Source organism: Suncus etruscus, chromosome 8 (assembly GCF_024139225.1).
Source record: "Suncus etruscus isolate mSunEtr1 chromosome 8, mSunEtr1.pri.cur, whole genome shotgun sequence".
In the NCBI taxonomy this organism is placed as follows: Eukaryota; Metazoa; Chordata; class Mammalia; order Eulipotyphla; family Soricidae; genus Suncus; species Suncus etruscus.
In genome coordinates this window covers 20,717,494-20,740,013 of record NC_064855.1, presented here as the reverse complement: position 1 = coordinate 20,740,013, position 22,520 = coordinate 20,717,494, and the positions used below count along the sequence as shown (strand labels likewise).

Sequence of the window (22,520 nt, the reverse complement as noted above, 5' to 3'; positions counted from 1 at the left end):
AGACATTTCATATGATTACTGAGTCTGCTAAGAGTGACACCTGAACACAGCCAGAAGTAAGTCATGAGAACCACCAGTTATGGTCCCCAAACCAAAAATAAAGTTGATGGGGCCAGAGAGATAGAACAGCAGCAGGGTGTTTGCCTTGCATGCAACTAGCTTGACCCATGACGGAACTGGTTTCAGTTCCTGATATCCCATATGGTCCCCCTGAGCCTGCCAGGAGCGATTTCTAAGCATAGAACCAGGAGTAACTTCTGAGCACCGCTGGGTGTGGCCCAAAAACAAAACAAAAAAAATGTTGATGAAAAAGTAAAGTACAACTTAGACAAAACTATATAGTAGTAAGAAATAAGGATACTTGATACAGTTGAAACAACCATTGTAGACCAAGCAAGAGAACTCAATTAAAAAAAATTAAGATTGCAGGTGAGGGGCCAGAAAAATAGTACAGCTTCCCACATATGCTGTCAACTTGGGTTTAATCCCTCACACCTTATTGGGTTCCCTGAACCCTCCTGAGTGATTGCTGAGTGCAGAGTTAGGAGTAACCCCAGATGTGAGCCAAAAGTAAAACAATTAGCAATTTACAAAAGCTGATACTTGTAGCGGGGCCGGAGAGATAGCATGGAGGTAAGATGTTTGCCTTTCATGCAGAAGGTCATTGATTTGAATCCGGGTATCCCATGTGGTCCCCTGAGCCTGCCAGGAGTGATTTCTGAGCATGGAGCCAGGAGTAACCCCTGAGCACTGTCAGGTGTGACCCAAAAACCAAAAAAAAAAAAAAAAAAGCTGATACTTGTAGGAATAAATTTGAGGACAGAATTAAGGCAGTGGTCTCATCAGAGGATTTTTAGTGGCAAAGAGTTTGAACTGTTTTCTCTGACTGTGATGTTGGTCTGGGACTAACAGTATGCTCCCTTGTGATATTTCTCTTCAAGGGACGGGACCAGAAGGCAGAATTATCAAGAAGGATATTGACTCTTTTGTACCTACCAAAGCTGCTCCTGTGAGTTACATCTTGCTCTTTTTTCCCTCCAGTTTGTTCCTATTGGTGCTTTGTGTATCTGCTAAGAGGCTTTCATAATTAATTGTGAATGAAATAGCTTAATCAGGACTTCTATCCATATCTAATTCTCTTGGTTAGCAGTATACATATGGAGATGTGTTATTCTTATAAAAGCAAGTATGATTTTCTACAGTGATATCAAATTTTTTTTGAAATGATACTAGATTTTTTTTCCCCTAACAAATTATCTTCCTTTGATTTAAGGCCCATTTTATGGGCGGGGTTAAAAGGAATGAAGTGTACATCTGGCAGTGCACTTCTGAGTCTGCTCAGTTCTGCATTTGGAGTCACCCCAATGGAACTTGGGAGACTAGCATGGACAGGAATTGAACTCAAGCCTCCAGTCCATTGAGCGCTCTCTGGTTCCAACATTTTATTTTATTTAGTTTGATTTTGATTTTGGGTTGGTTGGGTCATACTTTATTAGTGTTCAGGGCCTACTCCTGGTAGAACTCAGGGACCTGGAGTTGGGGATTGAACCTGAGTCAGCTGCATGCAAGGCATATGCCTTTACCTGATGTACTATCTTTTCTCTCAAGTAGAAAACGTTGACATAAACCAGTCATTAAACCTACTCAGGGCAGAGAAATAGTTATAGTGAGTAAATAAACATCCTGACAAAGAAAAATGATATGATGACAGAATTCTAATTACTGAAAACTAACAACAAAACTCTGAAGTAGGGCTGGAGAGATAACAGAGTGGGTAGGGTGTTTTACTTGCATACAACCAACCTGGGTGTGATCTTCTGCATCCTATACAGTCCCTGAACCTGTCAGAGAGATTTCTTGAGTGCAGAGCCAGGAGTAATCCCTGAGTGCGGCCATGTTTGGCCCCAAAACAAAAACAGATTTTAAGCAGTTCAAATTTGAGGCCAATTTGCCTCCATTGAGGCTATAAATAACTAGAAGCTTCTATATTTTCCTGTAATTTTTCCTGAATTTCACTTTCTTGTGTTTAAAATTGACAGTCACTGATCATTTCTAGCTGCTTCTGCTGAGATTGGTCTATGTTGGCTAAGAAAGTGTTTCTCTCCCACAGGCCCCAACAGCTGCTGTGCCTCCCTCTGCTCCAGGAGTGGCACCAGTTCCTACAGGTGTCTTCACAGATATCCCAGTCAGCAACATTCGTCGAGTAAGAGGATTCCATTAAATCTAAATTTAAAGCTGTTAAGAGCATTTTGCTCTATTTGTTTGTCTCCTTAAGTTGGAATATTGCCAAGAACTTTCTTAACTTAGGAAGTTTTGGATGGCTAGTTTAAGCAATGCTTAACTGAATACTTGGAATAAACAAATATTGTGATTCAATACTGCTAAGCCTGAGTCCCCCAAGATCCAGAAAGAATGCTCAAGTTCAACTTAGTGGGGAAGCAGAGAAAAGGGACAAATGGGGCCTCAAATCAGCCAAGGTCTCATCTCAACATAATTGATTTTTTTATCTCTGTTTTAGGTTATTGCACAGCGGTTAATGCAGTCTAAGCAAACCATACCTCATTATTACCTTTCTATTGATGTAAATATGGGAGAAGTTTTATTGATGAGGAAAGAACTCAATAAGGTAAAAAGATTTGAAAATTCACCTCTGTCTTCTGGAAATCTCTCCTGAGCAGCTAGTTTTTAAAATATTTAATAAAAATATATATATTTCTTTATTTATAAAGCACCTTAGTTACAAACATGTTCGTAATTGGGTTTCAAACATAAAATGCACACTATCCTTTCCTTTCCCTGCCATGATTGTTCCTCATTTCCATTTTCTCCCATTCCCTGCCTGTCTTCGAGACAAGCATTGTATTTCTTTCTCTGTCATTGTCACGGTAGTTGTCAGTGTAGTTATTTCTCTAACTGCACTTACTACACTTTGTGATAAGCTTCATATCATGAACTGGTCCTTCCGGCCCTCATCTCTATTGTCTCTGGGTATTATTACTATGCTGTCATTTATTTTTCTTAAATCCCACAGATGAGTGAAACTATTCTGCATTTATCTCTCTTCCTCTGATTTATTTCACTCAGCATAATAGTTTCCATATCTATCCATGTAAAGGCAAATTTTATGACTTTATTTTTGGCCAACAGCCCCACATTTTTTTTTCCTACTAGCTGCATAGTATTCCACTGTATAGATATCCAACAGTTTCTTTAGCTGTTCATCTGTTTCGGGCATCTGGGTTGTTTCCAAATTCTGGCTATTGTGAGCAGCTACATTTTGCTCTGCATATTACAGTATTACAGTGAATCAGTTGATGATGGAAAATGGATGTCTTTTTTTTTTTAACCTCTCTGGCACTCAGGAACTTGGTGGTACTTGGCTCAGTGTGTTGGGGACCATGGAGCTACTTTGGTGTTGAGGAGAGCCACATGGTACAGGGATTGAGCTCAGAGACTTGTACATATGAGGCGTATAACTACCATGAAAGCTCCCTTTCAGACCCCTAGAACTTTTTTGTTTTGATGTTTGGGCTTGTTGGTGCCAGGGACTGAACCTAGTGCCTTACATCCAAAGTCTGCATTGCACTCTTTCCACCACTGAACTATATCGTCAATCCCTGAACATTCTTCATTTGGGGTAAGAGAATTTAAGAAGAACAATAGGGCTGAGTATCACAGTGAATGATCCCTTGAAGCCCTTCCTCCTCCCTCAGTAAAACAACACAAAACAAATATGGCTTCTTCTCTTTGCAGGTTTTAGAAGGAAAAAGCAAACTTTCTGTCAATGACTTCATCATAAAAGCTTCAGCTTTGGCATGTTTGAAAGTACCAGAAGCAAATTCTTCTTGGCTAGACACAGTTATAAGACAGTAAGTATCATGCTTCTGGGGAAAGCTAGATATCCACCAAAAGTTTGTTTTTTTTTGTTTGTTTGTTTTTGATTTTGGGGCCACACCCGGTGCCATCAGGGATTATTCCTGGCTAGGCACTCATAAATTGCTCTTGGCTTGGGGGATCATATGGGATGTTGGGGATTGAACCAAGGTCTGTTCCTAGGTTAGTCATGTGCAAGAAAAATGCCTTACATTGCGCTATCGCTCTGGCCCAGTTTCTGTGTTACTTTAATGAATAAGTAGGAGTTAAAAATAGAGTGGGGAGAAAACTCCTACAGGCAAAAAGTTTGAAAACAAAAAACAAATGAGATAGTGCTAAATTGGATAAAGGCTACAAAAGACGAATATTTTAGAAAAGAAAAGAAAAGCAATGGTATTGATTATATTTGACGCTGGTGGCCAATTTAAAAATTAGTTATTTTCATATTATGCTATAGTTGCAGATGTCTTTTTCTTTAAATGGTGCAGGCTTCAGGAGGGATCATCACAAACTACTTAATCCCTGCATTACCTCCCGACCTCTGCATCCTGTGCAGATGCCTGAAAGTATTGTACAGTCAGTACTATTTTCAAAATTAGTCAGTAGGAGGACAGATTGTTAGTATTGTAGCAGCAGACCTGAGTTTGGTTCCCAGTGCCCCATGTGGTCCCCTGAGTCCTACCATTGTCTCAAAGCTAGGACTAAGCCTTGAGCACAGCGAGTGTAGCCCAGAACAAAAACAAAAAATTTAATCATTAGAGGAGCTGGAGAGTTAGCATGGTGGTAAGGCATTTGCCTTGCATGCAGAAGAGCGGTGGTTTGAATCCCGGAATCCCATATGGTCCCCCGAGCCTGCCAGGAGCAATTTCTGAGCATAGAGCTAGGAGTAACCCCTGAGTGCTGCTGGGTGTGACCCCCCCAAAAAAAATTTAGTCATTAGATATAATGCCAGATTTTTGTTACTGAGCTAATATAGATACCTATGTATCAGAATTTTTTGTTTTGTTTTGGGTCACACCCAGTGGTGTTCAGGGGTTTTACTCCTTGTTCTGCACTCAGAAATCACTCCTGGCAGGGTCAGGGGACCATATAGGGTGCTGGGGATTGAACTCAGGTCTGTCCTAGGTCTTCTGCATACAAGGCAAAGAATCCCCTACCACCATGTTATCTCTCCAGCCCTGTATCAGAATTTTTTTTAACGTGTTTGACTTTCAGTATAGTTTTATGGGATCCTTTTATATATATATAATTTCAATATTTTATTCTCTATTAAAAACTTACATTCTGAGAAGGACCAATAAATAACAAAGGTGCCTAGGGTGTAGAAAAAAGATGGATCCTCTTTTTTTTTTTTTGGTCACAATCAGTGATGCTCAGAAATTGCTCCTGGCAGGCTCAAGGACAATATGAGATGCCGGGAATTGAACCAGAGTTTGTCCTTTGTTGGACGTGTGAAGGCAAATGCCCTACCACTGTGCTATGCACTGTACATACAGAGCATGTGATCTCTCACAAAGCTTCATCCTATCTCTAGGACTTTGTACTTTCAAAAATGGATGGGAAACCTTCTCTATCCTGCATCCCAAGCACTTCAGTTTCTCTAAGCTGTAGTCTTTTTATTTTTTCACTCTTTAGACTTTCGTTAGGGGAAGTGGTTTGGGTGACATCTGGCAGTTCTCAAGGACTATTCCTGGCTCTGTTTAGGAGTATCCCTCAGCAGTGCTTGGGTACTGTATTTGGTCCCAGAGATTGAACTAAGGTCAGCAGAATGCAAGGAAAGCAAGTACAAAGCAAGCACTTTAACTCTGCTGCTTGGGCCACTTACCCCTTTGCTTCATTTGCTCAACTCTGCTTATATACTCAGAACCAGCCCATCCATTTTCCTCTCAGAATCCAATGAGTGTTTTGGTTTTTTTGTTTGTTTGTTTGTTTTTTGGGCCACACCCGGCAGTGCTCAGGGGTTACTCTTGGCTGTCTGCTCAGAAATAGCTCCTGGCAGGCACGGGGGACCATATGGGACACTGGGATTTGAACCAACCACCTTTGGTCTTGGATCGGCTGCTTGCAAGGCAAATACCGCTGTGCTGTCTCTCCGGGCCCCAATGAGTGTTTTGTTAATGAACACTTTGAACTCTTCCTGAACACTTGACTTCTCTTTTCCACTCTACACCATGGAGGCAAATGGGAATAGGTTAGAGAGTGCATGTGAACTCAGCCTTTTATCTCCTCCTATCTACTCTTTCCCTCTCCTTTCTCTCCTCTCTTTCCCTCTACAGTTAACACTGTTCAGGGATTATTCCTGGCTCTGTGCTCAGGAGTGAGCCCTGGTGGTACAATGGGGACTGTATATAGTGATGGGGATTTAAATGTGGGTCAGTTGAATGTGAGGCAAGTGCTTTAACCCCTCTACTATTCTCACTGCCCCCTTCTTTCTTTTGTGAATGAATGTACCTAGCTATACTCCTGGCTTTTTGTTTAGGGATTACTCCTGGTGGGCTCAGGGGATCATATGTGGCACTGGCAGTGGAATTCAGGTGGGCCATGTGCAAGGCAAGTGCCCTACTTTGCTGTAGTATCGGTTTGGCCCTTTGTCATTCTTTTTTTGGTTTGGGGGCCACACCTGCAGTGCTCAGGGTTTGTTCCTAGATCATTCCTGTTGGGCTCTGGGGATCATATATAGTACTAGGTATCAAGTTTGGATTGTGTGCCAGGCAAACACCCTACCCACTGTACTATTGCACCAACCCCTCCTATCCATTTTTGAAAGTACAAAGTCAGAGAGATAGGATGCAGCTGTGTGAAAGACCACATGCTCTGCATGTACAAGGCTCTGGATAGATCCACTACAAAGATGAACATGAAAAGCATATTAAGACCAAAGGTGCAAGTCCATGAGAGCTCTTTGACTAACAGTAGAACAAACTGAAGTAAGTTTTTGGTTTGTTTTTGGGTCACATCCATTGATGCTCAGTGGTCCCTAGCTCTACATTCAGGGATTACTCCTAGAGGTGCTTATATGGGAAGCTAGGCAACCAACAAGATTGGGCTCTTGCAAGGCAACCATCTTACCCTCTGTACTCTCTCCAGCGCTGAAAGTAAATGTTGGTGTTCTGCTTCACCTGCCATATAGCTCTTAATCCATATGAATGATAATTGAGATTCTTTTTTCTTTTTTAATAGAAATCATGTTGTTGACATCAGTGTTGCTGTCAGCACTCCTGCAGGACTCATCACACCTATTGTATTTAACGCACATATAAAAGGACTGGAAGCCATCGCTAATGATGTTGTTTCTTTAGCAAACAAAGCACGAGAGGGTAAACTGCAGCCACATGAGTTCCAGGTAAGATACTACTTACATCATGGATATTAGGAATTACATTACTTGGGCTGGAAAGATAGTACATCGGGCAGAGTGCCTGCCTTGCATGCAGTGAACCTGGGTTCAGTCTCTGATTTTACATATTATCCCCTGAGCACTGCTAGGTGTGGTCTTAGTGCAGAGCCAGGAAAATTCCTTAGCATCACCAGTTTGAACAAAAAAAAGAAGAAAAAGAAAATAATTACTTAGGAGTCCTAGAGATGACAGTGGGCTGGTCTTTGCTTTGCTTATGGGAGGCATGGGTGAGCCCTGATACCACATTCTTCCCTGAGCCCATTGTGGCCCTAGATCAAAATCAAAGCAGCAGCAGTAGAAAGAAATGTGCATTATTGGTCACTGTTCTGTCATTGCCAGGGCAGTGTCAGAATCTCCTCCACTCAGTCTTATCCCTGACTCCAGGATTAAGATTTTGTTTTTTTTGTTTTGGGACCGCACCTAGCAATACTCAGTGCTTACTTCTTGTAATATGCTCAGTGGTTACTCTTTGCAGTGCTATGGGACCATACGCAGTGCTCAGGGGCCAAACATTGGTTGATTGCATGCCAGATAAACACTGTAACCCCTTGTACTGTCTCTAGCCCTGAGAATTATTATTTTAAGGTTGGCCTCTTTTTATGCTGTTTTTGGGGCCTGTACCTGTACTACTCCTAGGTGGTTTTCAGGGGACCATGTAGTGCCCAATATCAAACACAGGACTCCTGCATGTGAAGCATGTGCTCCAGCCCTTTGGGTCATCTCTCCAGCTCTATATCGTGGCCAGTTTCTACCCTGTAGTCATTGTCACATGAGGTTTTAAAAGAAAAAAAAAATAAGCCATCTATTAAAAGCTAAAACTCAGTGTACAAAAGTCACATGCTGGGCTCGGAGAGATAGCACAGCAGTGTTTGCCTTGCAAACAGCCGATCCAGGACCAAAGGTGGTTGGTTCGAATCCCGGTGTCCCATATGGTCCCCCATGCCTGCCAGGAGCTATTTCTGAGAGACAGCCAGGAGTAACCCCTGAGCACCGCCGAGTGTGACCCAAAAACCAAAAAAAAAAAAAGAAAAAAGTCACATGCTGATTTTTCATATTTTAATGGTTATGTATTTTCTGTAAATTATCTTCAATTCAGGCCTTCTTTTGAAGTATAAGTAGCCATAGGATTTCATTATGTGTAAGCTATAAAAACCAAATGTTTATATAATAATTATGACATTTATATTGTGAGAGAATAATATTTATACTAGTCAGCATATAAATCACTTCACATAACTAAAACTTTCCTTTTTGGGGCCAGAGTGGTAGTACAGTGGTCAGGGTGCTGGTTTGCACAGCTGCCCTGATTCAGTTCCTGGCACCCTCTTGTCCCCGGACCAAGGCTGACCTAAAAACCAAACTCTAAGTAAATTTAGCAACGGGCTGGAGCAGTGGCGCTAAAGGTAAGGCGCTAGCCTAGGACAGGCTGGGGTTTGATCCCCTGGCATCCTATATGGTCCCCCCAAACTGGGAGTGATTTCTGAGCGCTTAGCCAGGAGTAACCCCTGAGCATCAACTGGGGTGGCCCAAAAACAAACAAAAAAACAAATTTAGAAACAAAAAAAAATGCTCATTATTTTATTTTGGTTTTTTAGGCTATACCGGTGGTGTTCAGGGAAGCACAAGCAGTACTAGGTTTTAAACCAGGGTCATCTACCTAATAGACTAGAGACATCCTCTATATTGTCTCATCACCATTCTTTTATTTTGGGTGTTGGGGAAGCTGGGCATAGTCTCTTCTTATCACTCAGATGTTACCTGCATCCACAGATGAGTTGCTGAGATGCTGTTACCTGCTCTTTAGCCCTGAGAACAGAAATATGCTAGAACACCCTGGAGGGGCATGTGTATAAGCTTGTATCCTCACAGTCCCCTGAGGTGTTGATGGCTTGTTTATCTTAATGGGTTTACGTTTACTTCATCCTGGCTTGGACCTGGAAAAAAAGAACCTGCTGAAAACGTTTTTATTTTGGTATTTTTGGTTGTGTTTTTTGGAATTACATTTAGTAGTGCTTTGGATTTGCTTGGTGGTGCTTGGGTCCATGTAGTTCCAAGTTCCAGGGATCAAATCCAGGCCTCTAATATTCAGAATATGAACTCAGTCCTTTTAACTTCTCTCTCTAGCCCCAGCACTTATTTTTTTGTTTGTTTTTTGTTTTTGTTTTTTGGGGGCCATACCTGGTGATGGTCAGGGGTTAATCCTGGCTTCTGTGTCAGGAATCACTCCTGGTGCGCTTGGGAATCCAGGGATTGAACCTAGGCTTACTGCATGCAAGGAAAGTGCCTGACCAGCCCCAGCTCAGCTCTAGGAATTTTATTTTGTGACTATCACCCCTTTTAACTTCACTCAAAATGAAGGTTCTGCTAGTCATACTCACTTGACACTTAAAGATTAGAGCTGTAGAGAAGACTCAGAAGGGGCCTGGAGAGATAGCACAGCGGCATTTGCCTTGCAAGCAGCCGATCCAGGACCAAAGGTGGTTGGTTCGAATCCCGGTGTCCCATATGGTCCCCCGTGCCTGCCAGGAGCTATTTCTGAGCAGACAGCCAGGAGTAACCCCTGAGCACCACCGGGGTGTGGCCCAAAAACAAAAAAAAAGAAAAAAAAAAAGAGAGAGAGAGAGAAGACTCAGAGGAATGGAATGATACATTGCATGTGGTAATCCAAGGTTTGATCCCTAACACTCAATGGTCCCCAATTACTGCTAGTGTGTCTCTTCCTGCATCAAGGAAAAAGTAAAAGATGATTTTTGTTGGATTATTTTAGGCAAAAACTGGTGGTACTCAGAGGTCACATTAAATCTTTTGATTTAGTTTGGTTTGGGGCCTCACCTGGTGGTGCTTAAGAGCTGCTCCTAGGTGCTCAGGAGTACTACTCCTGGTAGTGCTTAGGAGACTGTGATGCCAGAAATCAAATCCAGTACTCTCCGTGCAAAGCTTATGCTTCAATCCACTGAGCTATCAATACTCTGGCCCTCTCTATCTAATCTGTGAAAGATTATTTTAAGGTCTTCTCACAAAATATCCCCCCCCCACCTCTTTTTTTTGGTATTTGGGTCACACCCTGTGGCACTTGGGTTACTTCTGGCTCTGCTCTCAGAAATTGCTCCTGGCAGGCACAGGGGACCATATGGGATGCTGAGAATTGAACCACCATCAGTGCTGTGTTGGCCGCATGCCAGGCAAAGGCCCTACTGCTGTGCTATCTCTTCGGCCCCATTTCTCCCAATTCTATGGTTAATATTGACAGTATGATTTATTTTCCTTTCCTCTAGGGTGGCACTTTTACAATCTCCAACTTAGGAATGTTTGGAATCAAAAATTTCTCAGCTATTATTAATCCACCTCAAGCATGTATTTTAGCAATTGGTGCTTCAGAAGAAAGATTGGTTCCTGCAGATAATGAGAAAGGGTAAGCCTCAAGGAACAGGAGGGAATTGTAAATGCATAGTACTGGCACAGTATATTGAAGCTTTATATAGCTCCATTCAAATAAGTATAGAATGACATTTTTTCAAGCAATAATTTTTATTTTATTAAATGCAGTTTTGAGGTGGGAATCTCCAAATTTATTCTAGAGGTCAATATTCTTTCTAAGCTACTTCGTCTTTTTATTCCATTATGGATAAAGGAAGCACAGACAGTAACTAAATGAATTCCAGTAAATTTGTTAGCATATTTGGCCTTTGGGTTATAGGTGACTGGATCTGTATTTTCAAACTTCTAAATTGAGCTAGTGTACACAGGCAGGAGGTGTAGGTGGAAAATATGTTACTGGTTGGGAATGTGAGATGGCAATTGACATATGTATAATCCAGTTACTTGCTTTTAGAATACTTAGCAATGTTTTTCATCTTTTCTAGGTTTGATGTGGCTAGCATGATGTCTGTTACACTCAGTTGTGACCATCGGGTTGTGGATGGAGCAGTTGGAGCGCAATGGCTTGCTGAGTTTAGAAAGTTCCTTGAAAAACCTTATCACCATGGTGTTATAATTAACCCAAGGATTTCTAGACACTCCCATGTTTACATTGTGTCATTCATCAAGATATTTATGTTATAAACAGACCTTTTTTTTTTAATGTTAACCAGTTATTTTTTAGTCTGTCCATATAAGTTATTTATAATGGGCATTGCCGAATTTGTAAAATGCCAGTTACACTCAAATATTGTGCACATTTGATAAAGACCAGATTTTAAACTGTGTATTCCCAATCTAGGGACATGTGGCCTCTCCCTTCGATGATAATTTCTCTGGGAAATGTACTTTTCCTTTGTTTTTTGGCTCACACCCGGGTGACACTCAGGAGTTACTCCTAGCTCTGTGCTCAGAAATTGCTCCTGGCAGGCATGGGGGATCATATGGGATGCCGGGATTCGAACCACTGTTTGTCCTGGATCAGTCCCGTGCAAAGCAAACACTCCGAGCACTGTGCTATATCCTTGGCTTGGGAAATGTACTTTCTCTGGAAAATGTAGAGCTAAGAGTTTATAGAGGTTCCCCATTGAAACAAATAGATAGAAGTAGTAGGCCTGGGGGAAAACTTGAGGCCTGATAATTAATTGCTTCCAATCTTTTACTTAGATTTGAGAGAAAGAAAGGGAAATTAGTTCTTTTGGAAAAAGGATTTGCATTGAAATTTGGTTTTGATTTTTAACCCTAATTTAAAATTTTGTTATATGAATGCAGTTTGTCATGAATAGGAAGGGAAGAAAATTCTACTTAAAGAAAAATATGTAGATTAAGACATTTTCTTAGATTCCCTTTAGACTTTTATTTTTCTATGAATTCCTAAATAGTTGTTTTCACCTTTTAAGATGAAGATATATATATATAATCTAAAACCAGCTGGGCTGGAGAGATAATATAGCAGGTTGGGCACTTTGCCTTGCATGTGGCCGACCTGGGTTTTTATCTCTGGCCTCCGCATATAATCCGTCCTGAGCATTGACTATGAGTAATTCCTGAATGCAAGCCAGGAGTAATCCCTGAGCACCTTTGGTGTGGCTCCCAAACATACTTAAAGTAAACCAGCTACTTAGTATAAAAGGATTTGTATGCTATTTATTAAACTTAAATGTGTAATTTGAGAGCAGATTTCTAGTTATTCCCAAGTAAATGAGTATACTTATTAGAATTTAAGAGAAAAAAAGTTATGAAAATAGAATTTTCCTCTACATGATTAATTGGTTGGGCTATTTGCAAATGATTTTGTCAGAATTATTGCTCATATAACCTTTGGTAAGCGCTATTTCATTTGGCTATGGAATAACAGATATGTTCATATAGTTTCTAAGGTTGGATTATGTGCCAAGGTTAATTCATCACCAAGAAATTTTTGAAGAGTAGAAACAAACATTGATAAATAGTGTGGAAATGCTTAAATATGATCAAAACAAAATGGTCGTTTTACTTGGAGGAAGTAAAATTACATAATAATTTTGTGCTTCCATCCAGCATTGACTCCTGTGCAATAAGAAAGCTCTCAAATTGGGGCTCGGGTGATTAGCACAATGGGTAGGGTGTTTGCACCCGGCCGAACTGGGTTCAATCCCTGGCATCCCATATGGTCCCCTGAGCCTGTCAGGCATGATTTCTGAGTGCAGAGCCAGGAGTAAGTACTGAGCACATCCAGGTGTGGCCCAAAAACGGTAAGAAAATGATCAAGTTGTCACCGTAGCCTAAATATTTTTTCTATTATGTTATAATTTACTTTTCTTCTACAGATAATTATGAAGGAAGTGATAGGATAATAGATGAATTGGCAATGTTATCATAACTTACACTCTTCTAACTAAATTGATTTTTTAATAAATATTTGGAATTATCTATGACTACTAAATAAATCTGACCAGTCCCTCTTGTATATAGATGATTGGCGCCATCCCCTGAAATTTAGGGTATTTCTAGAATGTTCATTATTACACTTTGCTGAAGTGACACTCCAGATATTTCACCAATATTCCCTTTGCTGTATGATTACAAGAACAAGTCAATATATTAACCCAGGTTTTTCAGTTACTGGTCATTTTAGCTTGAACTGATGATTCTGCAGAAGGAACAAAGATGTTTGTCACAAGGGACCATTTATCAGTATGAGCCACATCTGGTTCAAAATAGGAAATGTAAGATCATCTTTGCTACTGCTTATGGCTCTATTGTTCCCGTTGAGAAAAAAAATAAAACAGTTGCCTTCTAATAAAAATTGATCTGAGTGAAAGTTTTCATTTGAACTATAAATCTCTTACTGAACGGGTAGAATTTAGAAATCCTGTTACTGGTCAAAGGTGTTGGCTTAAAGGGTTGGAGCATGTGCTTTCTATATGGGAGTCCAGGTTTCATTCCGCAGTACGGCATGGTCCCTGAGCACAACTGGGAGTGACGCCTGAATGACATCAGAGATGGCCCCAACACTAAAAAGAAATGGTGTTTCAATATAAACCTCATATATTTGGTTTAATTATTGATAATTAAGGTTCAGGGACGTGTTAGGATATAAATTTGAACTTTTATATCTTAAGCAGCAGCTAGAGAACTGGTAAGAAGAAGACATTAGCCTTTAAATGCAGCCACCCCTAGTTCCATTCCCTGGCAACTGCAAATATGGTCCTCTGAGAATTGCCTGGTATCACTCTTTTTTTTTTTTTTGGTTTTTGGGCCTTACCCGGTGACGCTCAGGGGGTTACTCCTGCTATGCGCTCAGAAGTCGCTCCTGGCTTGGGGGGACCATATGGGACGCCGGGGAATCTACCGGCGGTCCGTCCTCCTAGGCTAGCGCAGGTAAGGCAGGCACCTTACCTCCAGCGCCTACCGCCCGCCCCCTGGAATCACTCTTAAACACAAATCCAAAAATAACTTCTGAGGAAGCATCATCGCCCTTTCTCACCCCAAATAAGCCCAGAAGTTATAGAAACATCCTGTATTATGGGCATGTCCACATAAGTTAGGATATCCCAAAGTGCAATCTATAAGAGAATGACCTATTTGCAAGGAAAGATTTCATCTAGTAATGCATAAGCCCTAGAACTTACGGGGAAAATAGTCATTATTGGTAGTGATCTAAAATCAAATTTGTAGAATATCTGAATCAAAACAATATCCATCTCAAAAAATTTCCAGCTCTGAAGAAAAAGATGTTGATAACATTCAAATTGACTAGACAGTTCATGATGTCCTTTCCCAGCAGTTTTGTAGGAATGAATAGGTGGAAATAGGGGCTGGAGTGATAACAGCCTTCCATGCTGCTGACCCGGGATGAACCCAAGTTTGGTCTCCAGAATCCCATATGATCCCAAGCCTACCAGGAACGATTTCTAGAACACAGAGCCAGGATTACTCCCTGAGTGTTGCTGGGTGTGGCCTAAAAAAAAAAACAGATCAAACCTAAAACTAAAACAAACCGAAAAGATGGAAATATTTTGTTTGATTTTGATGGGTTGGACTACATCTGCTATGCTCAGGGGGCTTGCTCTGCCCAGGTCACTACTGGTAGTGGTTTGGGGACCATATGCAGTGCTAGTATCTAAACCACTAAACAGTCTCTGGCTCAGGGTGGAGGTATTTTTTTGTTTTGGTTTCGTTTTTGTTTTATTTTATGGGCCACACCCAAGTGATGCTCAGGGTTACTCCTGGCTATGGACTCAGAAATCGCTCCTGGCTTGGGGGACCATATGGGACGCCGGGGATTGAACCAAGGTCCATCCTGAGTCAGCCGCGTGCAAGGCAAATGCCCTACTGCTGCGCCACCACAGCGGCCCCAAGGTGAAGGTATTTTTAAGATTATGAAATATGGAGCCAGGGATGCAGCTCAGGAGTAGAGCACTTATCTTCAATGTATGATTTCCTTGTTCCTGAAATAATACAAATGAAAGCATTTTGATGGGACCCAGGAAAAGCTCGGTGGAGGTAAAGTTGATTTTATAAGTACAACACTGCTTATTCCATCCCTAATGCCACCCAATGTGCCAAGTGTGATACTGGAGATGTTGCTCTTTGGGTTCCCAGAATACAAAGTGTGTACCAAGTTAAACTGTAACCCACAAGCAAGGATGCAAGCACTACAACTATGCAAAATATTTTGGAAATAAGATACACATTTAATATTAAGCATGTTCATCTTGACTAGCATTTAATATTATACAAAGCTGCTGGCCTTCAGAGACATTTAGGTGCTAAAAGTGCAAGAGCTGTGATTCGACTGGCTCTGTATAACAGTCAGGTGTGGGAGCTTTTTTTGTTTGTTTGTTTTGGTTTGATTTTTGGGTCACACCTGGCAGCACCCAGGGGTTTCTTCTGCCTCTACGCTCAGAAGTCGCTCCTACAACACCTAGGTAAAACACTCCATGAGTCTAAAGGCATCTTTAAGGAGGAAACAGCACTCTCCAAACAAGTGGAAGCAGAGACAAACAGATGGGACTATATTAAGCTGAGAAGCTTCTGCACTTCAAAGAAAATAGTGGCCAGGATTCAAGAGCCACCCACTGAGTGGGAGAAACTATTCACTCAATACCCATTAGATAAGGGGCTAATACCCAAAATATACAAGAAACTGACAGAACTTTATAAGAAAAAAAACATCTAATTCCATCAAAAAATGGGGAGAAGAAATGAACACTTTGTCAAAGAAGAAATACAAATGGTCCTCCTCCTTCCTCCTCCTCCTCTCTTTCTCTTCTTCTGCTCCTCCTTCCTCCTCCTCTTTCCTTCTCCTCTTCTCCTTCCCTTCCTCTTCCTCTTCTTCTGCTTTCTTATTCTCCCTTCTCCCTCCTCCTCTTCCTCTTCTTCCTCTTCTCCTCTTCTCCCTTCTTTTCCCTTTTTCTTCTCCCTTTTCTTCTTCCTCTTCTGCTTTCTTATTCTCCCTTCTCCTCCTCCTTCCTCTTTTCCTCTTCTTCTGCTCCTCCTTCCTCCTCTTTCCTTCTCCTCTTCTCCCTTCTCCTCCTCTTCTCTTCTTCTGCTTTCTTATTCTCCCTTCTCTTCCTTCCTCCTCTCTTCCTCTTCTTCTGTTCCTCCTTCCTTCTCTTCTTTCCTTCTTTCTCCTTCTCTTCCTCTTTTCTGCTTTCTTATTATCTCTTATTCTTGTCCTTCCTCCTCCTCTTCCTCTTCTCCTTTTCTCCTCTTCTCCCTTCTTTTCTCTTTTTTCTCTCCTTCTCCTTCCTCCTCTCCCACTTCCTCTTATTCTCCTTTTCTTCTCCTCTTCTTCCTTCGTCCTTTTTCCTCCTCCTTCTCCTCTTCCTCTTCTCCTCCTCTTCTTCCTCTTCTTCTCCCTTCTTTTCCCTTTTTCTTCTCCTTCCTCCTCTCCCATTTCCTCTTATTCTCCTTTTCTTCTTCTCCTCCTCCTCCTCTTCTTCCTTCGTCCTTCCTCCTCCTCCTTCTTCCTCCTCCTCTTCCTCCCTCCTCTTCTTCCTCCTCTAAGGTCCCTCAGCATCCTCTGCCGGGAAGCCCAAACTTCCCTCCTGGCCCTCCCGGAGCCTTTGGACCGCCCTTGGGCGCGGTCGCCTAGGCGACGGCACCACTTCCAGGAGGGCGGGGCGTCCGCCGAGGCCCCGCCCCTTCGCGGTGGGCGGCCCCTGATTGGCCGGTTTGAAAAGCGCCGGGCGGGCGCGAGCTCACCTGGGGGCTCTGTCCGGGCCGCCGCCGCCCGTCGGGCTCTTCCCGGAGCTCTCGCCTCCGCCGGCTGGCCGGAGTCTCTCCCGCCCGCCCGCCCGCACGCCCTGCGGCTGCAGCTCTGCTCGCCTTCGCGCTCTCTCGTCTGCCCGTCGGGGACCGCGGGAGACTTGCCTGAGCCATGAAGTCCGCGAGAACTAAGATGTCCGGGAAAGTAATGATGAAAAAAGGATCCCAGACAAGTCTGAAAGATCCAGTTGGGGTATATTGTAGGGTGCGCCCACTGAACTTTCCTGACCAGGAGTGTTGCATAGAGGTGATCAATAACACAACTGTCCCGCTACACACTCCGGAGGGTTACAGACTGAACAGAAATGGTGACTATAAGGAGACTCAGTATACATTCAAACAAGTATTTGGTACTCATACCACCCAGAAGGAGCTCTTTGATGTTGTAGCTAATCCCTTAGTAGAAAACCTCATTCATGGCAAAAATGGTCTCCTTTTCACATACGGTGTAACTGGAAGTGGAAAAACACATACAATGACTGGTTCTCCAGGAGAAGGAGGACTACTTCCTTGTTGCTTGGACATGATATTTAACAGTAATGGTTCATTTCAAGCTAAACGATATGTTTTTAAATCTAATGATAGGAACAGTATGGACATAGAGTGTGAAGTTGATGCTTTATTAGAACGGCAGAAAAGAGATGCCATGCCCAATCCAAAGACCCTCTCCAACAAGCGACAAATAGATCCAGAGCTTGTAGATATAAATGTACAGGAATTTTGCAAAGTAGAAGTTGATGAAGATAGTGTCTACCGTGTATTTGTTTCCTATATTGAAATATATAACAATTACATATATGATCTTTTGGAATAGGCACCGTTTGATCCCATAAAGCCAAAACGAATGCTTTTTTCTTTCCCTAGAATTCCACAATCTAAAGTGCTCCGTGAAGATAAGAACCATGGGGCCGGAGAGATAGCATGGAGGTAAGGCGTTTGCCTTTCATGCAGGAGGTCATCGGTTCGAATCCCGGCGTCCCATATGGTCCCCCGTGCCTGCCAGGAACAATTTCTGAGCCTGGAGCCAGGAATAATCCCTGAGCACTGCCGGGTGTGACCCAAAAACCACAAAAAAAAAAAAAAAAAAAAAAAAGAAGATAAGAACCATAACATGTATGTTGCAGGATGTACAGAATTAGAAGTTAAAACAACTGAAGAGGCTTTTGAGATTTTCTGCAGAGGACAGAAAAAGAGACACATTGCAAATACGCATCTGAACCGTGAGTCCAGTCGTTCACATAGTGTATTCAACATTAAATTGGTTCAGGCTCCCTTGGATGCAGATGGAGACAATGTCTTGCAGGAAAAAGAACAAATCACTATAAGCCAGTTGTCTTTGGTAGATCTTGCTGGAAGTGAAAGGACTAACCGGACAAAAGCAGAAGGGAATAGATTGCGTGAAGCAGGTAACATTAATCAATCATTAATGACATTGAGGACTTGCATGGAGGTCCTGAGAGAGAATCAAATATATGGAACTAACAAGATGGTTCCATATCGAGATTCAAAATTAACGCATATGTTCAAGAACTACTTTGATGGGGAAGGAAAAGTACAGATGATCGTGTGTGTGAATCCAAAGATTATGAAGAGAGCTTGCAAGTCATGAGATTTGCAGAAGTGACCCAAGAAGTTGAAGTGACAAGACCAGTAGACAAAGCTATATGTGGTTTAACGCCTGGAAGACGATATAGAAACCAGGTTCAGGGAGGTCCAGTTGGAGATGAAGTGGTTCTACAGAGTTTTCCACCTTTGCCAAGTTGTGAGATTTTGGATATCAATGACAATCAGACTCTTCCCAAACTGATTGAAGCGTTAGAGAAATGACACAGCCTACGACAAATGATGATCAGTGAGTTTAACAAACAAGCTATTAATTTTAAAGCTTTATTGCAAGAACTTGAAAGTAGTGTTTTAAATAAAGAAAACTATGTCCAAGAAAAACTAAATGAGAAAGAAAAGGTGATCTCAGGATAAAAGATGGAAATAGAATGACTGGAGAAGAAAAACAAAACTTTAGAATATAAGATTGAAATTCTAGAAAAAACAACTACTATATATGAAGAAGATAAACGCACTCTGCAACAGGAACTTGAAACACAGAATCAAAAACTTCAGCGACAGTTTTCTGACAAAAAGAGGTTGGAAGCCAGGTTGCAAGGCATGGTGACAGAAACAAGGATGAAGTGGGAAAAAGAATGTGAACGAGTGGCAGCCAAACAGCTGGAGATGCAAAATAAACTGGGTCAAAGACGAAAAACTTAAATAGCTGAAGGCTACAGTCACTGAACCTAAAGCTGAAAAGCCAGAGAGGCCCTCTCGGGAGGGATCGAGAACGAATTACTCCAAGATCTGTTTCTCCATCCCCAGTACTCTTTCTAGTAACTATATTGCCCAGATCCCCAACGTCCAGCAACTCATGAGCCAGCCACAGCTTCATAGGCGCTCTAACTCTTGCAGCAGCATTTCTGTAGCTTCCTGTATTTTGGAGTGGGAGCAGAAAATTCCTTCATACAACACACCTGTCAATGTCACATCTATTGCAAGGTGTAGGCAGCAGAGCCAGACAAAGTAAAGCTTGTATCGTGTCAGAAGGCGAGGGATGTACCTGACTGAAGGCAGGGAGGTTGTTCCCACATTCAGAAATGAGCTAGAAATAGAAGAGGATCATTCCTGCAGGAATGCACCACCACAGACGATCACGCTCTGCGGGAGACAGATGGGTAGATCATAAGCCTGCCTCTAACGTGCAAACTGAGACAGTCATGCAGCCACATGTCCCTAAAGCCATCAGTGTCTGTTGCAAATGAAAAGGCACTAGCTAAGTGTGAGAAGTACATGCTGACCCACCAGGAACTAGCCTCCGATGGGGAGATAAAGACTAAACTGATAAAGGGTGATGTTTATAAAACAAGGGGGGCGGACAGTCTGTACAGTTTACTGACATTGAGACATTAAAACAAGAATCACCAACTGGTCGGAAACGAAGATCTTCCACAATAGTGTCTGCCCAGGATGGTACCGAGTCTGAATGGATCGATGTAGAAACAAAGTGTTCTGTAGGCTGTGAGATGAGAGCAGGCTCTCAACTGAGACTGGGTATCAACATCATGCACAACCCAAGTGCAAGAAGCCATGAGTTGACCATCTTAATATGAAACATTTCCATCTGTGTTGGTGATATCTTCAGAGCCTGCTAGACTAACTTTGTTGAATATCATGGATTTCATATATCATACACTGGCCTTTGATCAAATATTCCCTATTGTCCCAAAGACATCTTTGATTCAAAAGACTTCATATTATATGCCTTGCTGTATTTAATACAGCAATATTTATTAATAAATATTTATTAATAAATAGTGAAGAAAGACTTTTTTATTGCCATATGAACTTTTTGTAATGCTACTCTTTTGTATATGATATGTAACAAATTAATTGATGCACGTTTTATTTTCTGTGATTAAGGAAGAATTTATCTATATCACACTTCATTTTTGGTTGTGACTTTCCTTGCTTTGAATATTAAGGTTTTATAAACAAAACAGATGCTATTGATTAGCTGCAAGAATGCACTTTAGACACACTTAACAACTGAAGCAATGTTGTCACTGGCCAATTAATAGGGAAGTTGTTACTGTGCATGTATATATTCACTTTCTGGCATTTAGATATGCCAAAAAATTGAAATAATAAAGTACTAAGAAATAAAAAACAAAACAAAACACAAAAAAAAGAAATACAATGGCAAAAAGGCACATGAAAAAAATGCTCCACATCACTAATCATCAGGGAGATGCAAATTAAAACAACTATGAGGTACCATCTCACACCACATGATTCCAATATGGAATATTCCATATTGTTTTTTTTTTTTTTTTTTTTTTGGTTTTTGGGCCACACCCTGTGACGCCTCAGGGGTTACTCCTGGCTATGCGCTCAGAGGTTGCTCCTGCTTCTTGGGGGACCATATGGGACACCAGGGATCGAACCGCGGTCCCCCTAGGCTAGCGCAGGCAAGGCAGGCACCTTACCTCCAGCGCCACCGCCCGGCCCCCCATATTGTTTTGGTATTTTTTTGTTTTTGTTTTGTTTTGTTTTGGTGGCCACACCCGGTGACGCTCAGGGGTTACCTCCTGGCTATGCGCTCAGAAGTCGCTCCTGGCTTGGGGGGACCATATGGGACACCGGGGATCAAACCGCGGTCCATCCTAGGCCAGCGCAGCAAGGCAGGCACTTTACCTCTACGCCAACACGCCAGCCCGGAATATTCATATCAATATGGAGATATATCAATATGGAGATTCCTCCAAAAACGAAATTGAGCTCCCATACGATCCAGCTATACCACTCCTAGGGATAGACCCTAGGAACATAAAAACAATACAATACAAAATCCCTTCCTCACACCTATATTCGTTGTGGCACTATTTACAATAGCCAGACTCTGGAAACAGGCAAAATGCCCTTCAACAGATGAATGGCTAAAGAATTGTGGTACATATATACAATGGAATATTATGCAGCCATCAGGAGAAATAAAGTCATGAAATTTTCCTATACAGGATGTACATGGAATCTATTATACTGAGTGAAATAAGTCAGAGGGAGAGAGAAAAACACAGAATAGGGCCCGGAGAGATAGCACAGCGGTGTTTGCCTTGCAAGCAGCCGATCCAGGACCAAAGGTGGTTGGTTTGAATCCCGGTGTCCCATATGGTCCCCTGTGCCTGCCAGGAGCTATTTCTGAGCAGACAGCCAGGAGTAACCCCTGAGCACTGCCGGGTGTGGCCCCAAAAACCCAAAAAAAAAAACAAAAAAAAACAAAACGCAGAATAGTCTCACTCATCTATGGATTCCCTTCCCCCCTCCCCTCCTCCCTCTCTCCACCTCCCCTCCTCCCTCCCTCCCTCCCTCCCTTCCTCCCTTCCTTCCTTCCTTCCTTCCTTCCTTCCTCCCTTCCTTCCTTCCTTCCTTCCTTCTTTCTTCCTTCCTTCCTTCCTTCCTTCCTTCCTTCCTTCCTTCCTTCCTTCCTTCCTTCCTTCCTTCCTTCCTTCCTTCCTTCCTTCCTTCCTTCCTTCCTTTTATTTTGGCTTTTGGGTTACACCTGGCAGCGCTCAGGGGTTACTCCTGGTTCTATGCTCAGAAATCGCCCCTGGCAGGCACAGGGGACCTCATCTATAGATTTTAAGAAAAATAGAAGACATTTTTGCAGTAATTCTCAGAGACGAAAGAGAGGAGGGCTGGAAGGTCCAGCTCACTACATGAAGCTCACCACAAAGAGTGATGAGTGTTGTTAGAGAAATAACTACACTGAGAACTATCATAACAATGAATGAACGTGGGAAATAGAAGCCTGTCTAGAGTACAGGTGGGGGTGGGGTGGGGAGGAGGGAAATCTCGGACATTGGCGATGGGAATGTTGCACTAGTGAAGGGGGGTGTTCTTTGCATGACTGAAACCCAACTACAATCATATTTGTAATCAAGCAGTTTAAATAAAGATATATATATATATAAAACAAGGGCCGGTGAGATAGCATGGAAGTAAGGTATTTGCCTTGCATGCAGAAGGGCGG

General features: G+C 42.1%; 1 protein-coding gene and 1 pseudogene across 1 annotated transcript in view; both read left to right on the top strand.

The window, feature by feature from the left end:
• The window catches only part of DLAT (dihydrolipoamide S-acetyltransferase), a 28,907-nt gene extending 17,558 nt beyond the window's left edge, over nucleotides 1–11,349 (top strand). Inside the window, exons 8-14 of the mRNA XM_049778643.1 lie at nucleotides 942–1,009; nucleotides 2,111–2,203; nucleotides 2,519–2,626; nucleotides 3,754–3,869; nucleotides 7,054–7,216; nucleotides 10,546–10,682; nucleotides 11,134–11,349. Coding sequence (XP_049634600.1) covers nucleotides 942–1,009; nucleotides 2,111–2,203; nucleotides 2,519–2,626; nucleotides 3,754–3,869; nucleotides 7,054–7,216; nucleotides 10,546–10,682; nucleotides 11,134–11,332 — 884 coding nt within the window. The 3' untranslated portion in view covers nucleotides 11,333–11,349. The remainder of the gene's footprint in view (nucleotides 1–941; nucleotides 1,010–2,110; nucleotides 2,204–2,518; nucleotides 2,627–3,753; nucleotides 3,870–7,053; nucleotides 7,217–10,545; nucleotides 10,683–11,133) is intronic.
• A 5,705-nt stretch (nucleotides 11,350–17,054) lies between these two features.
• Nucleotides 17,055–20,081, top strand: LOC126016366 (kinesin-like protein KIF23; annotated as a pseudogene).
• The last annotated feature ends 2,439 nt before the right edge of the window (nucleotides 20,082–22,520 follow it).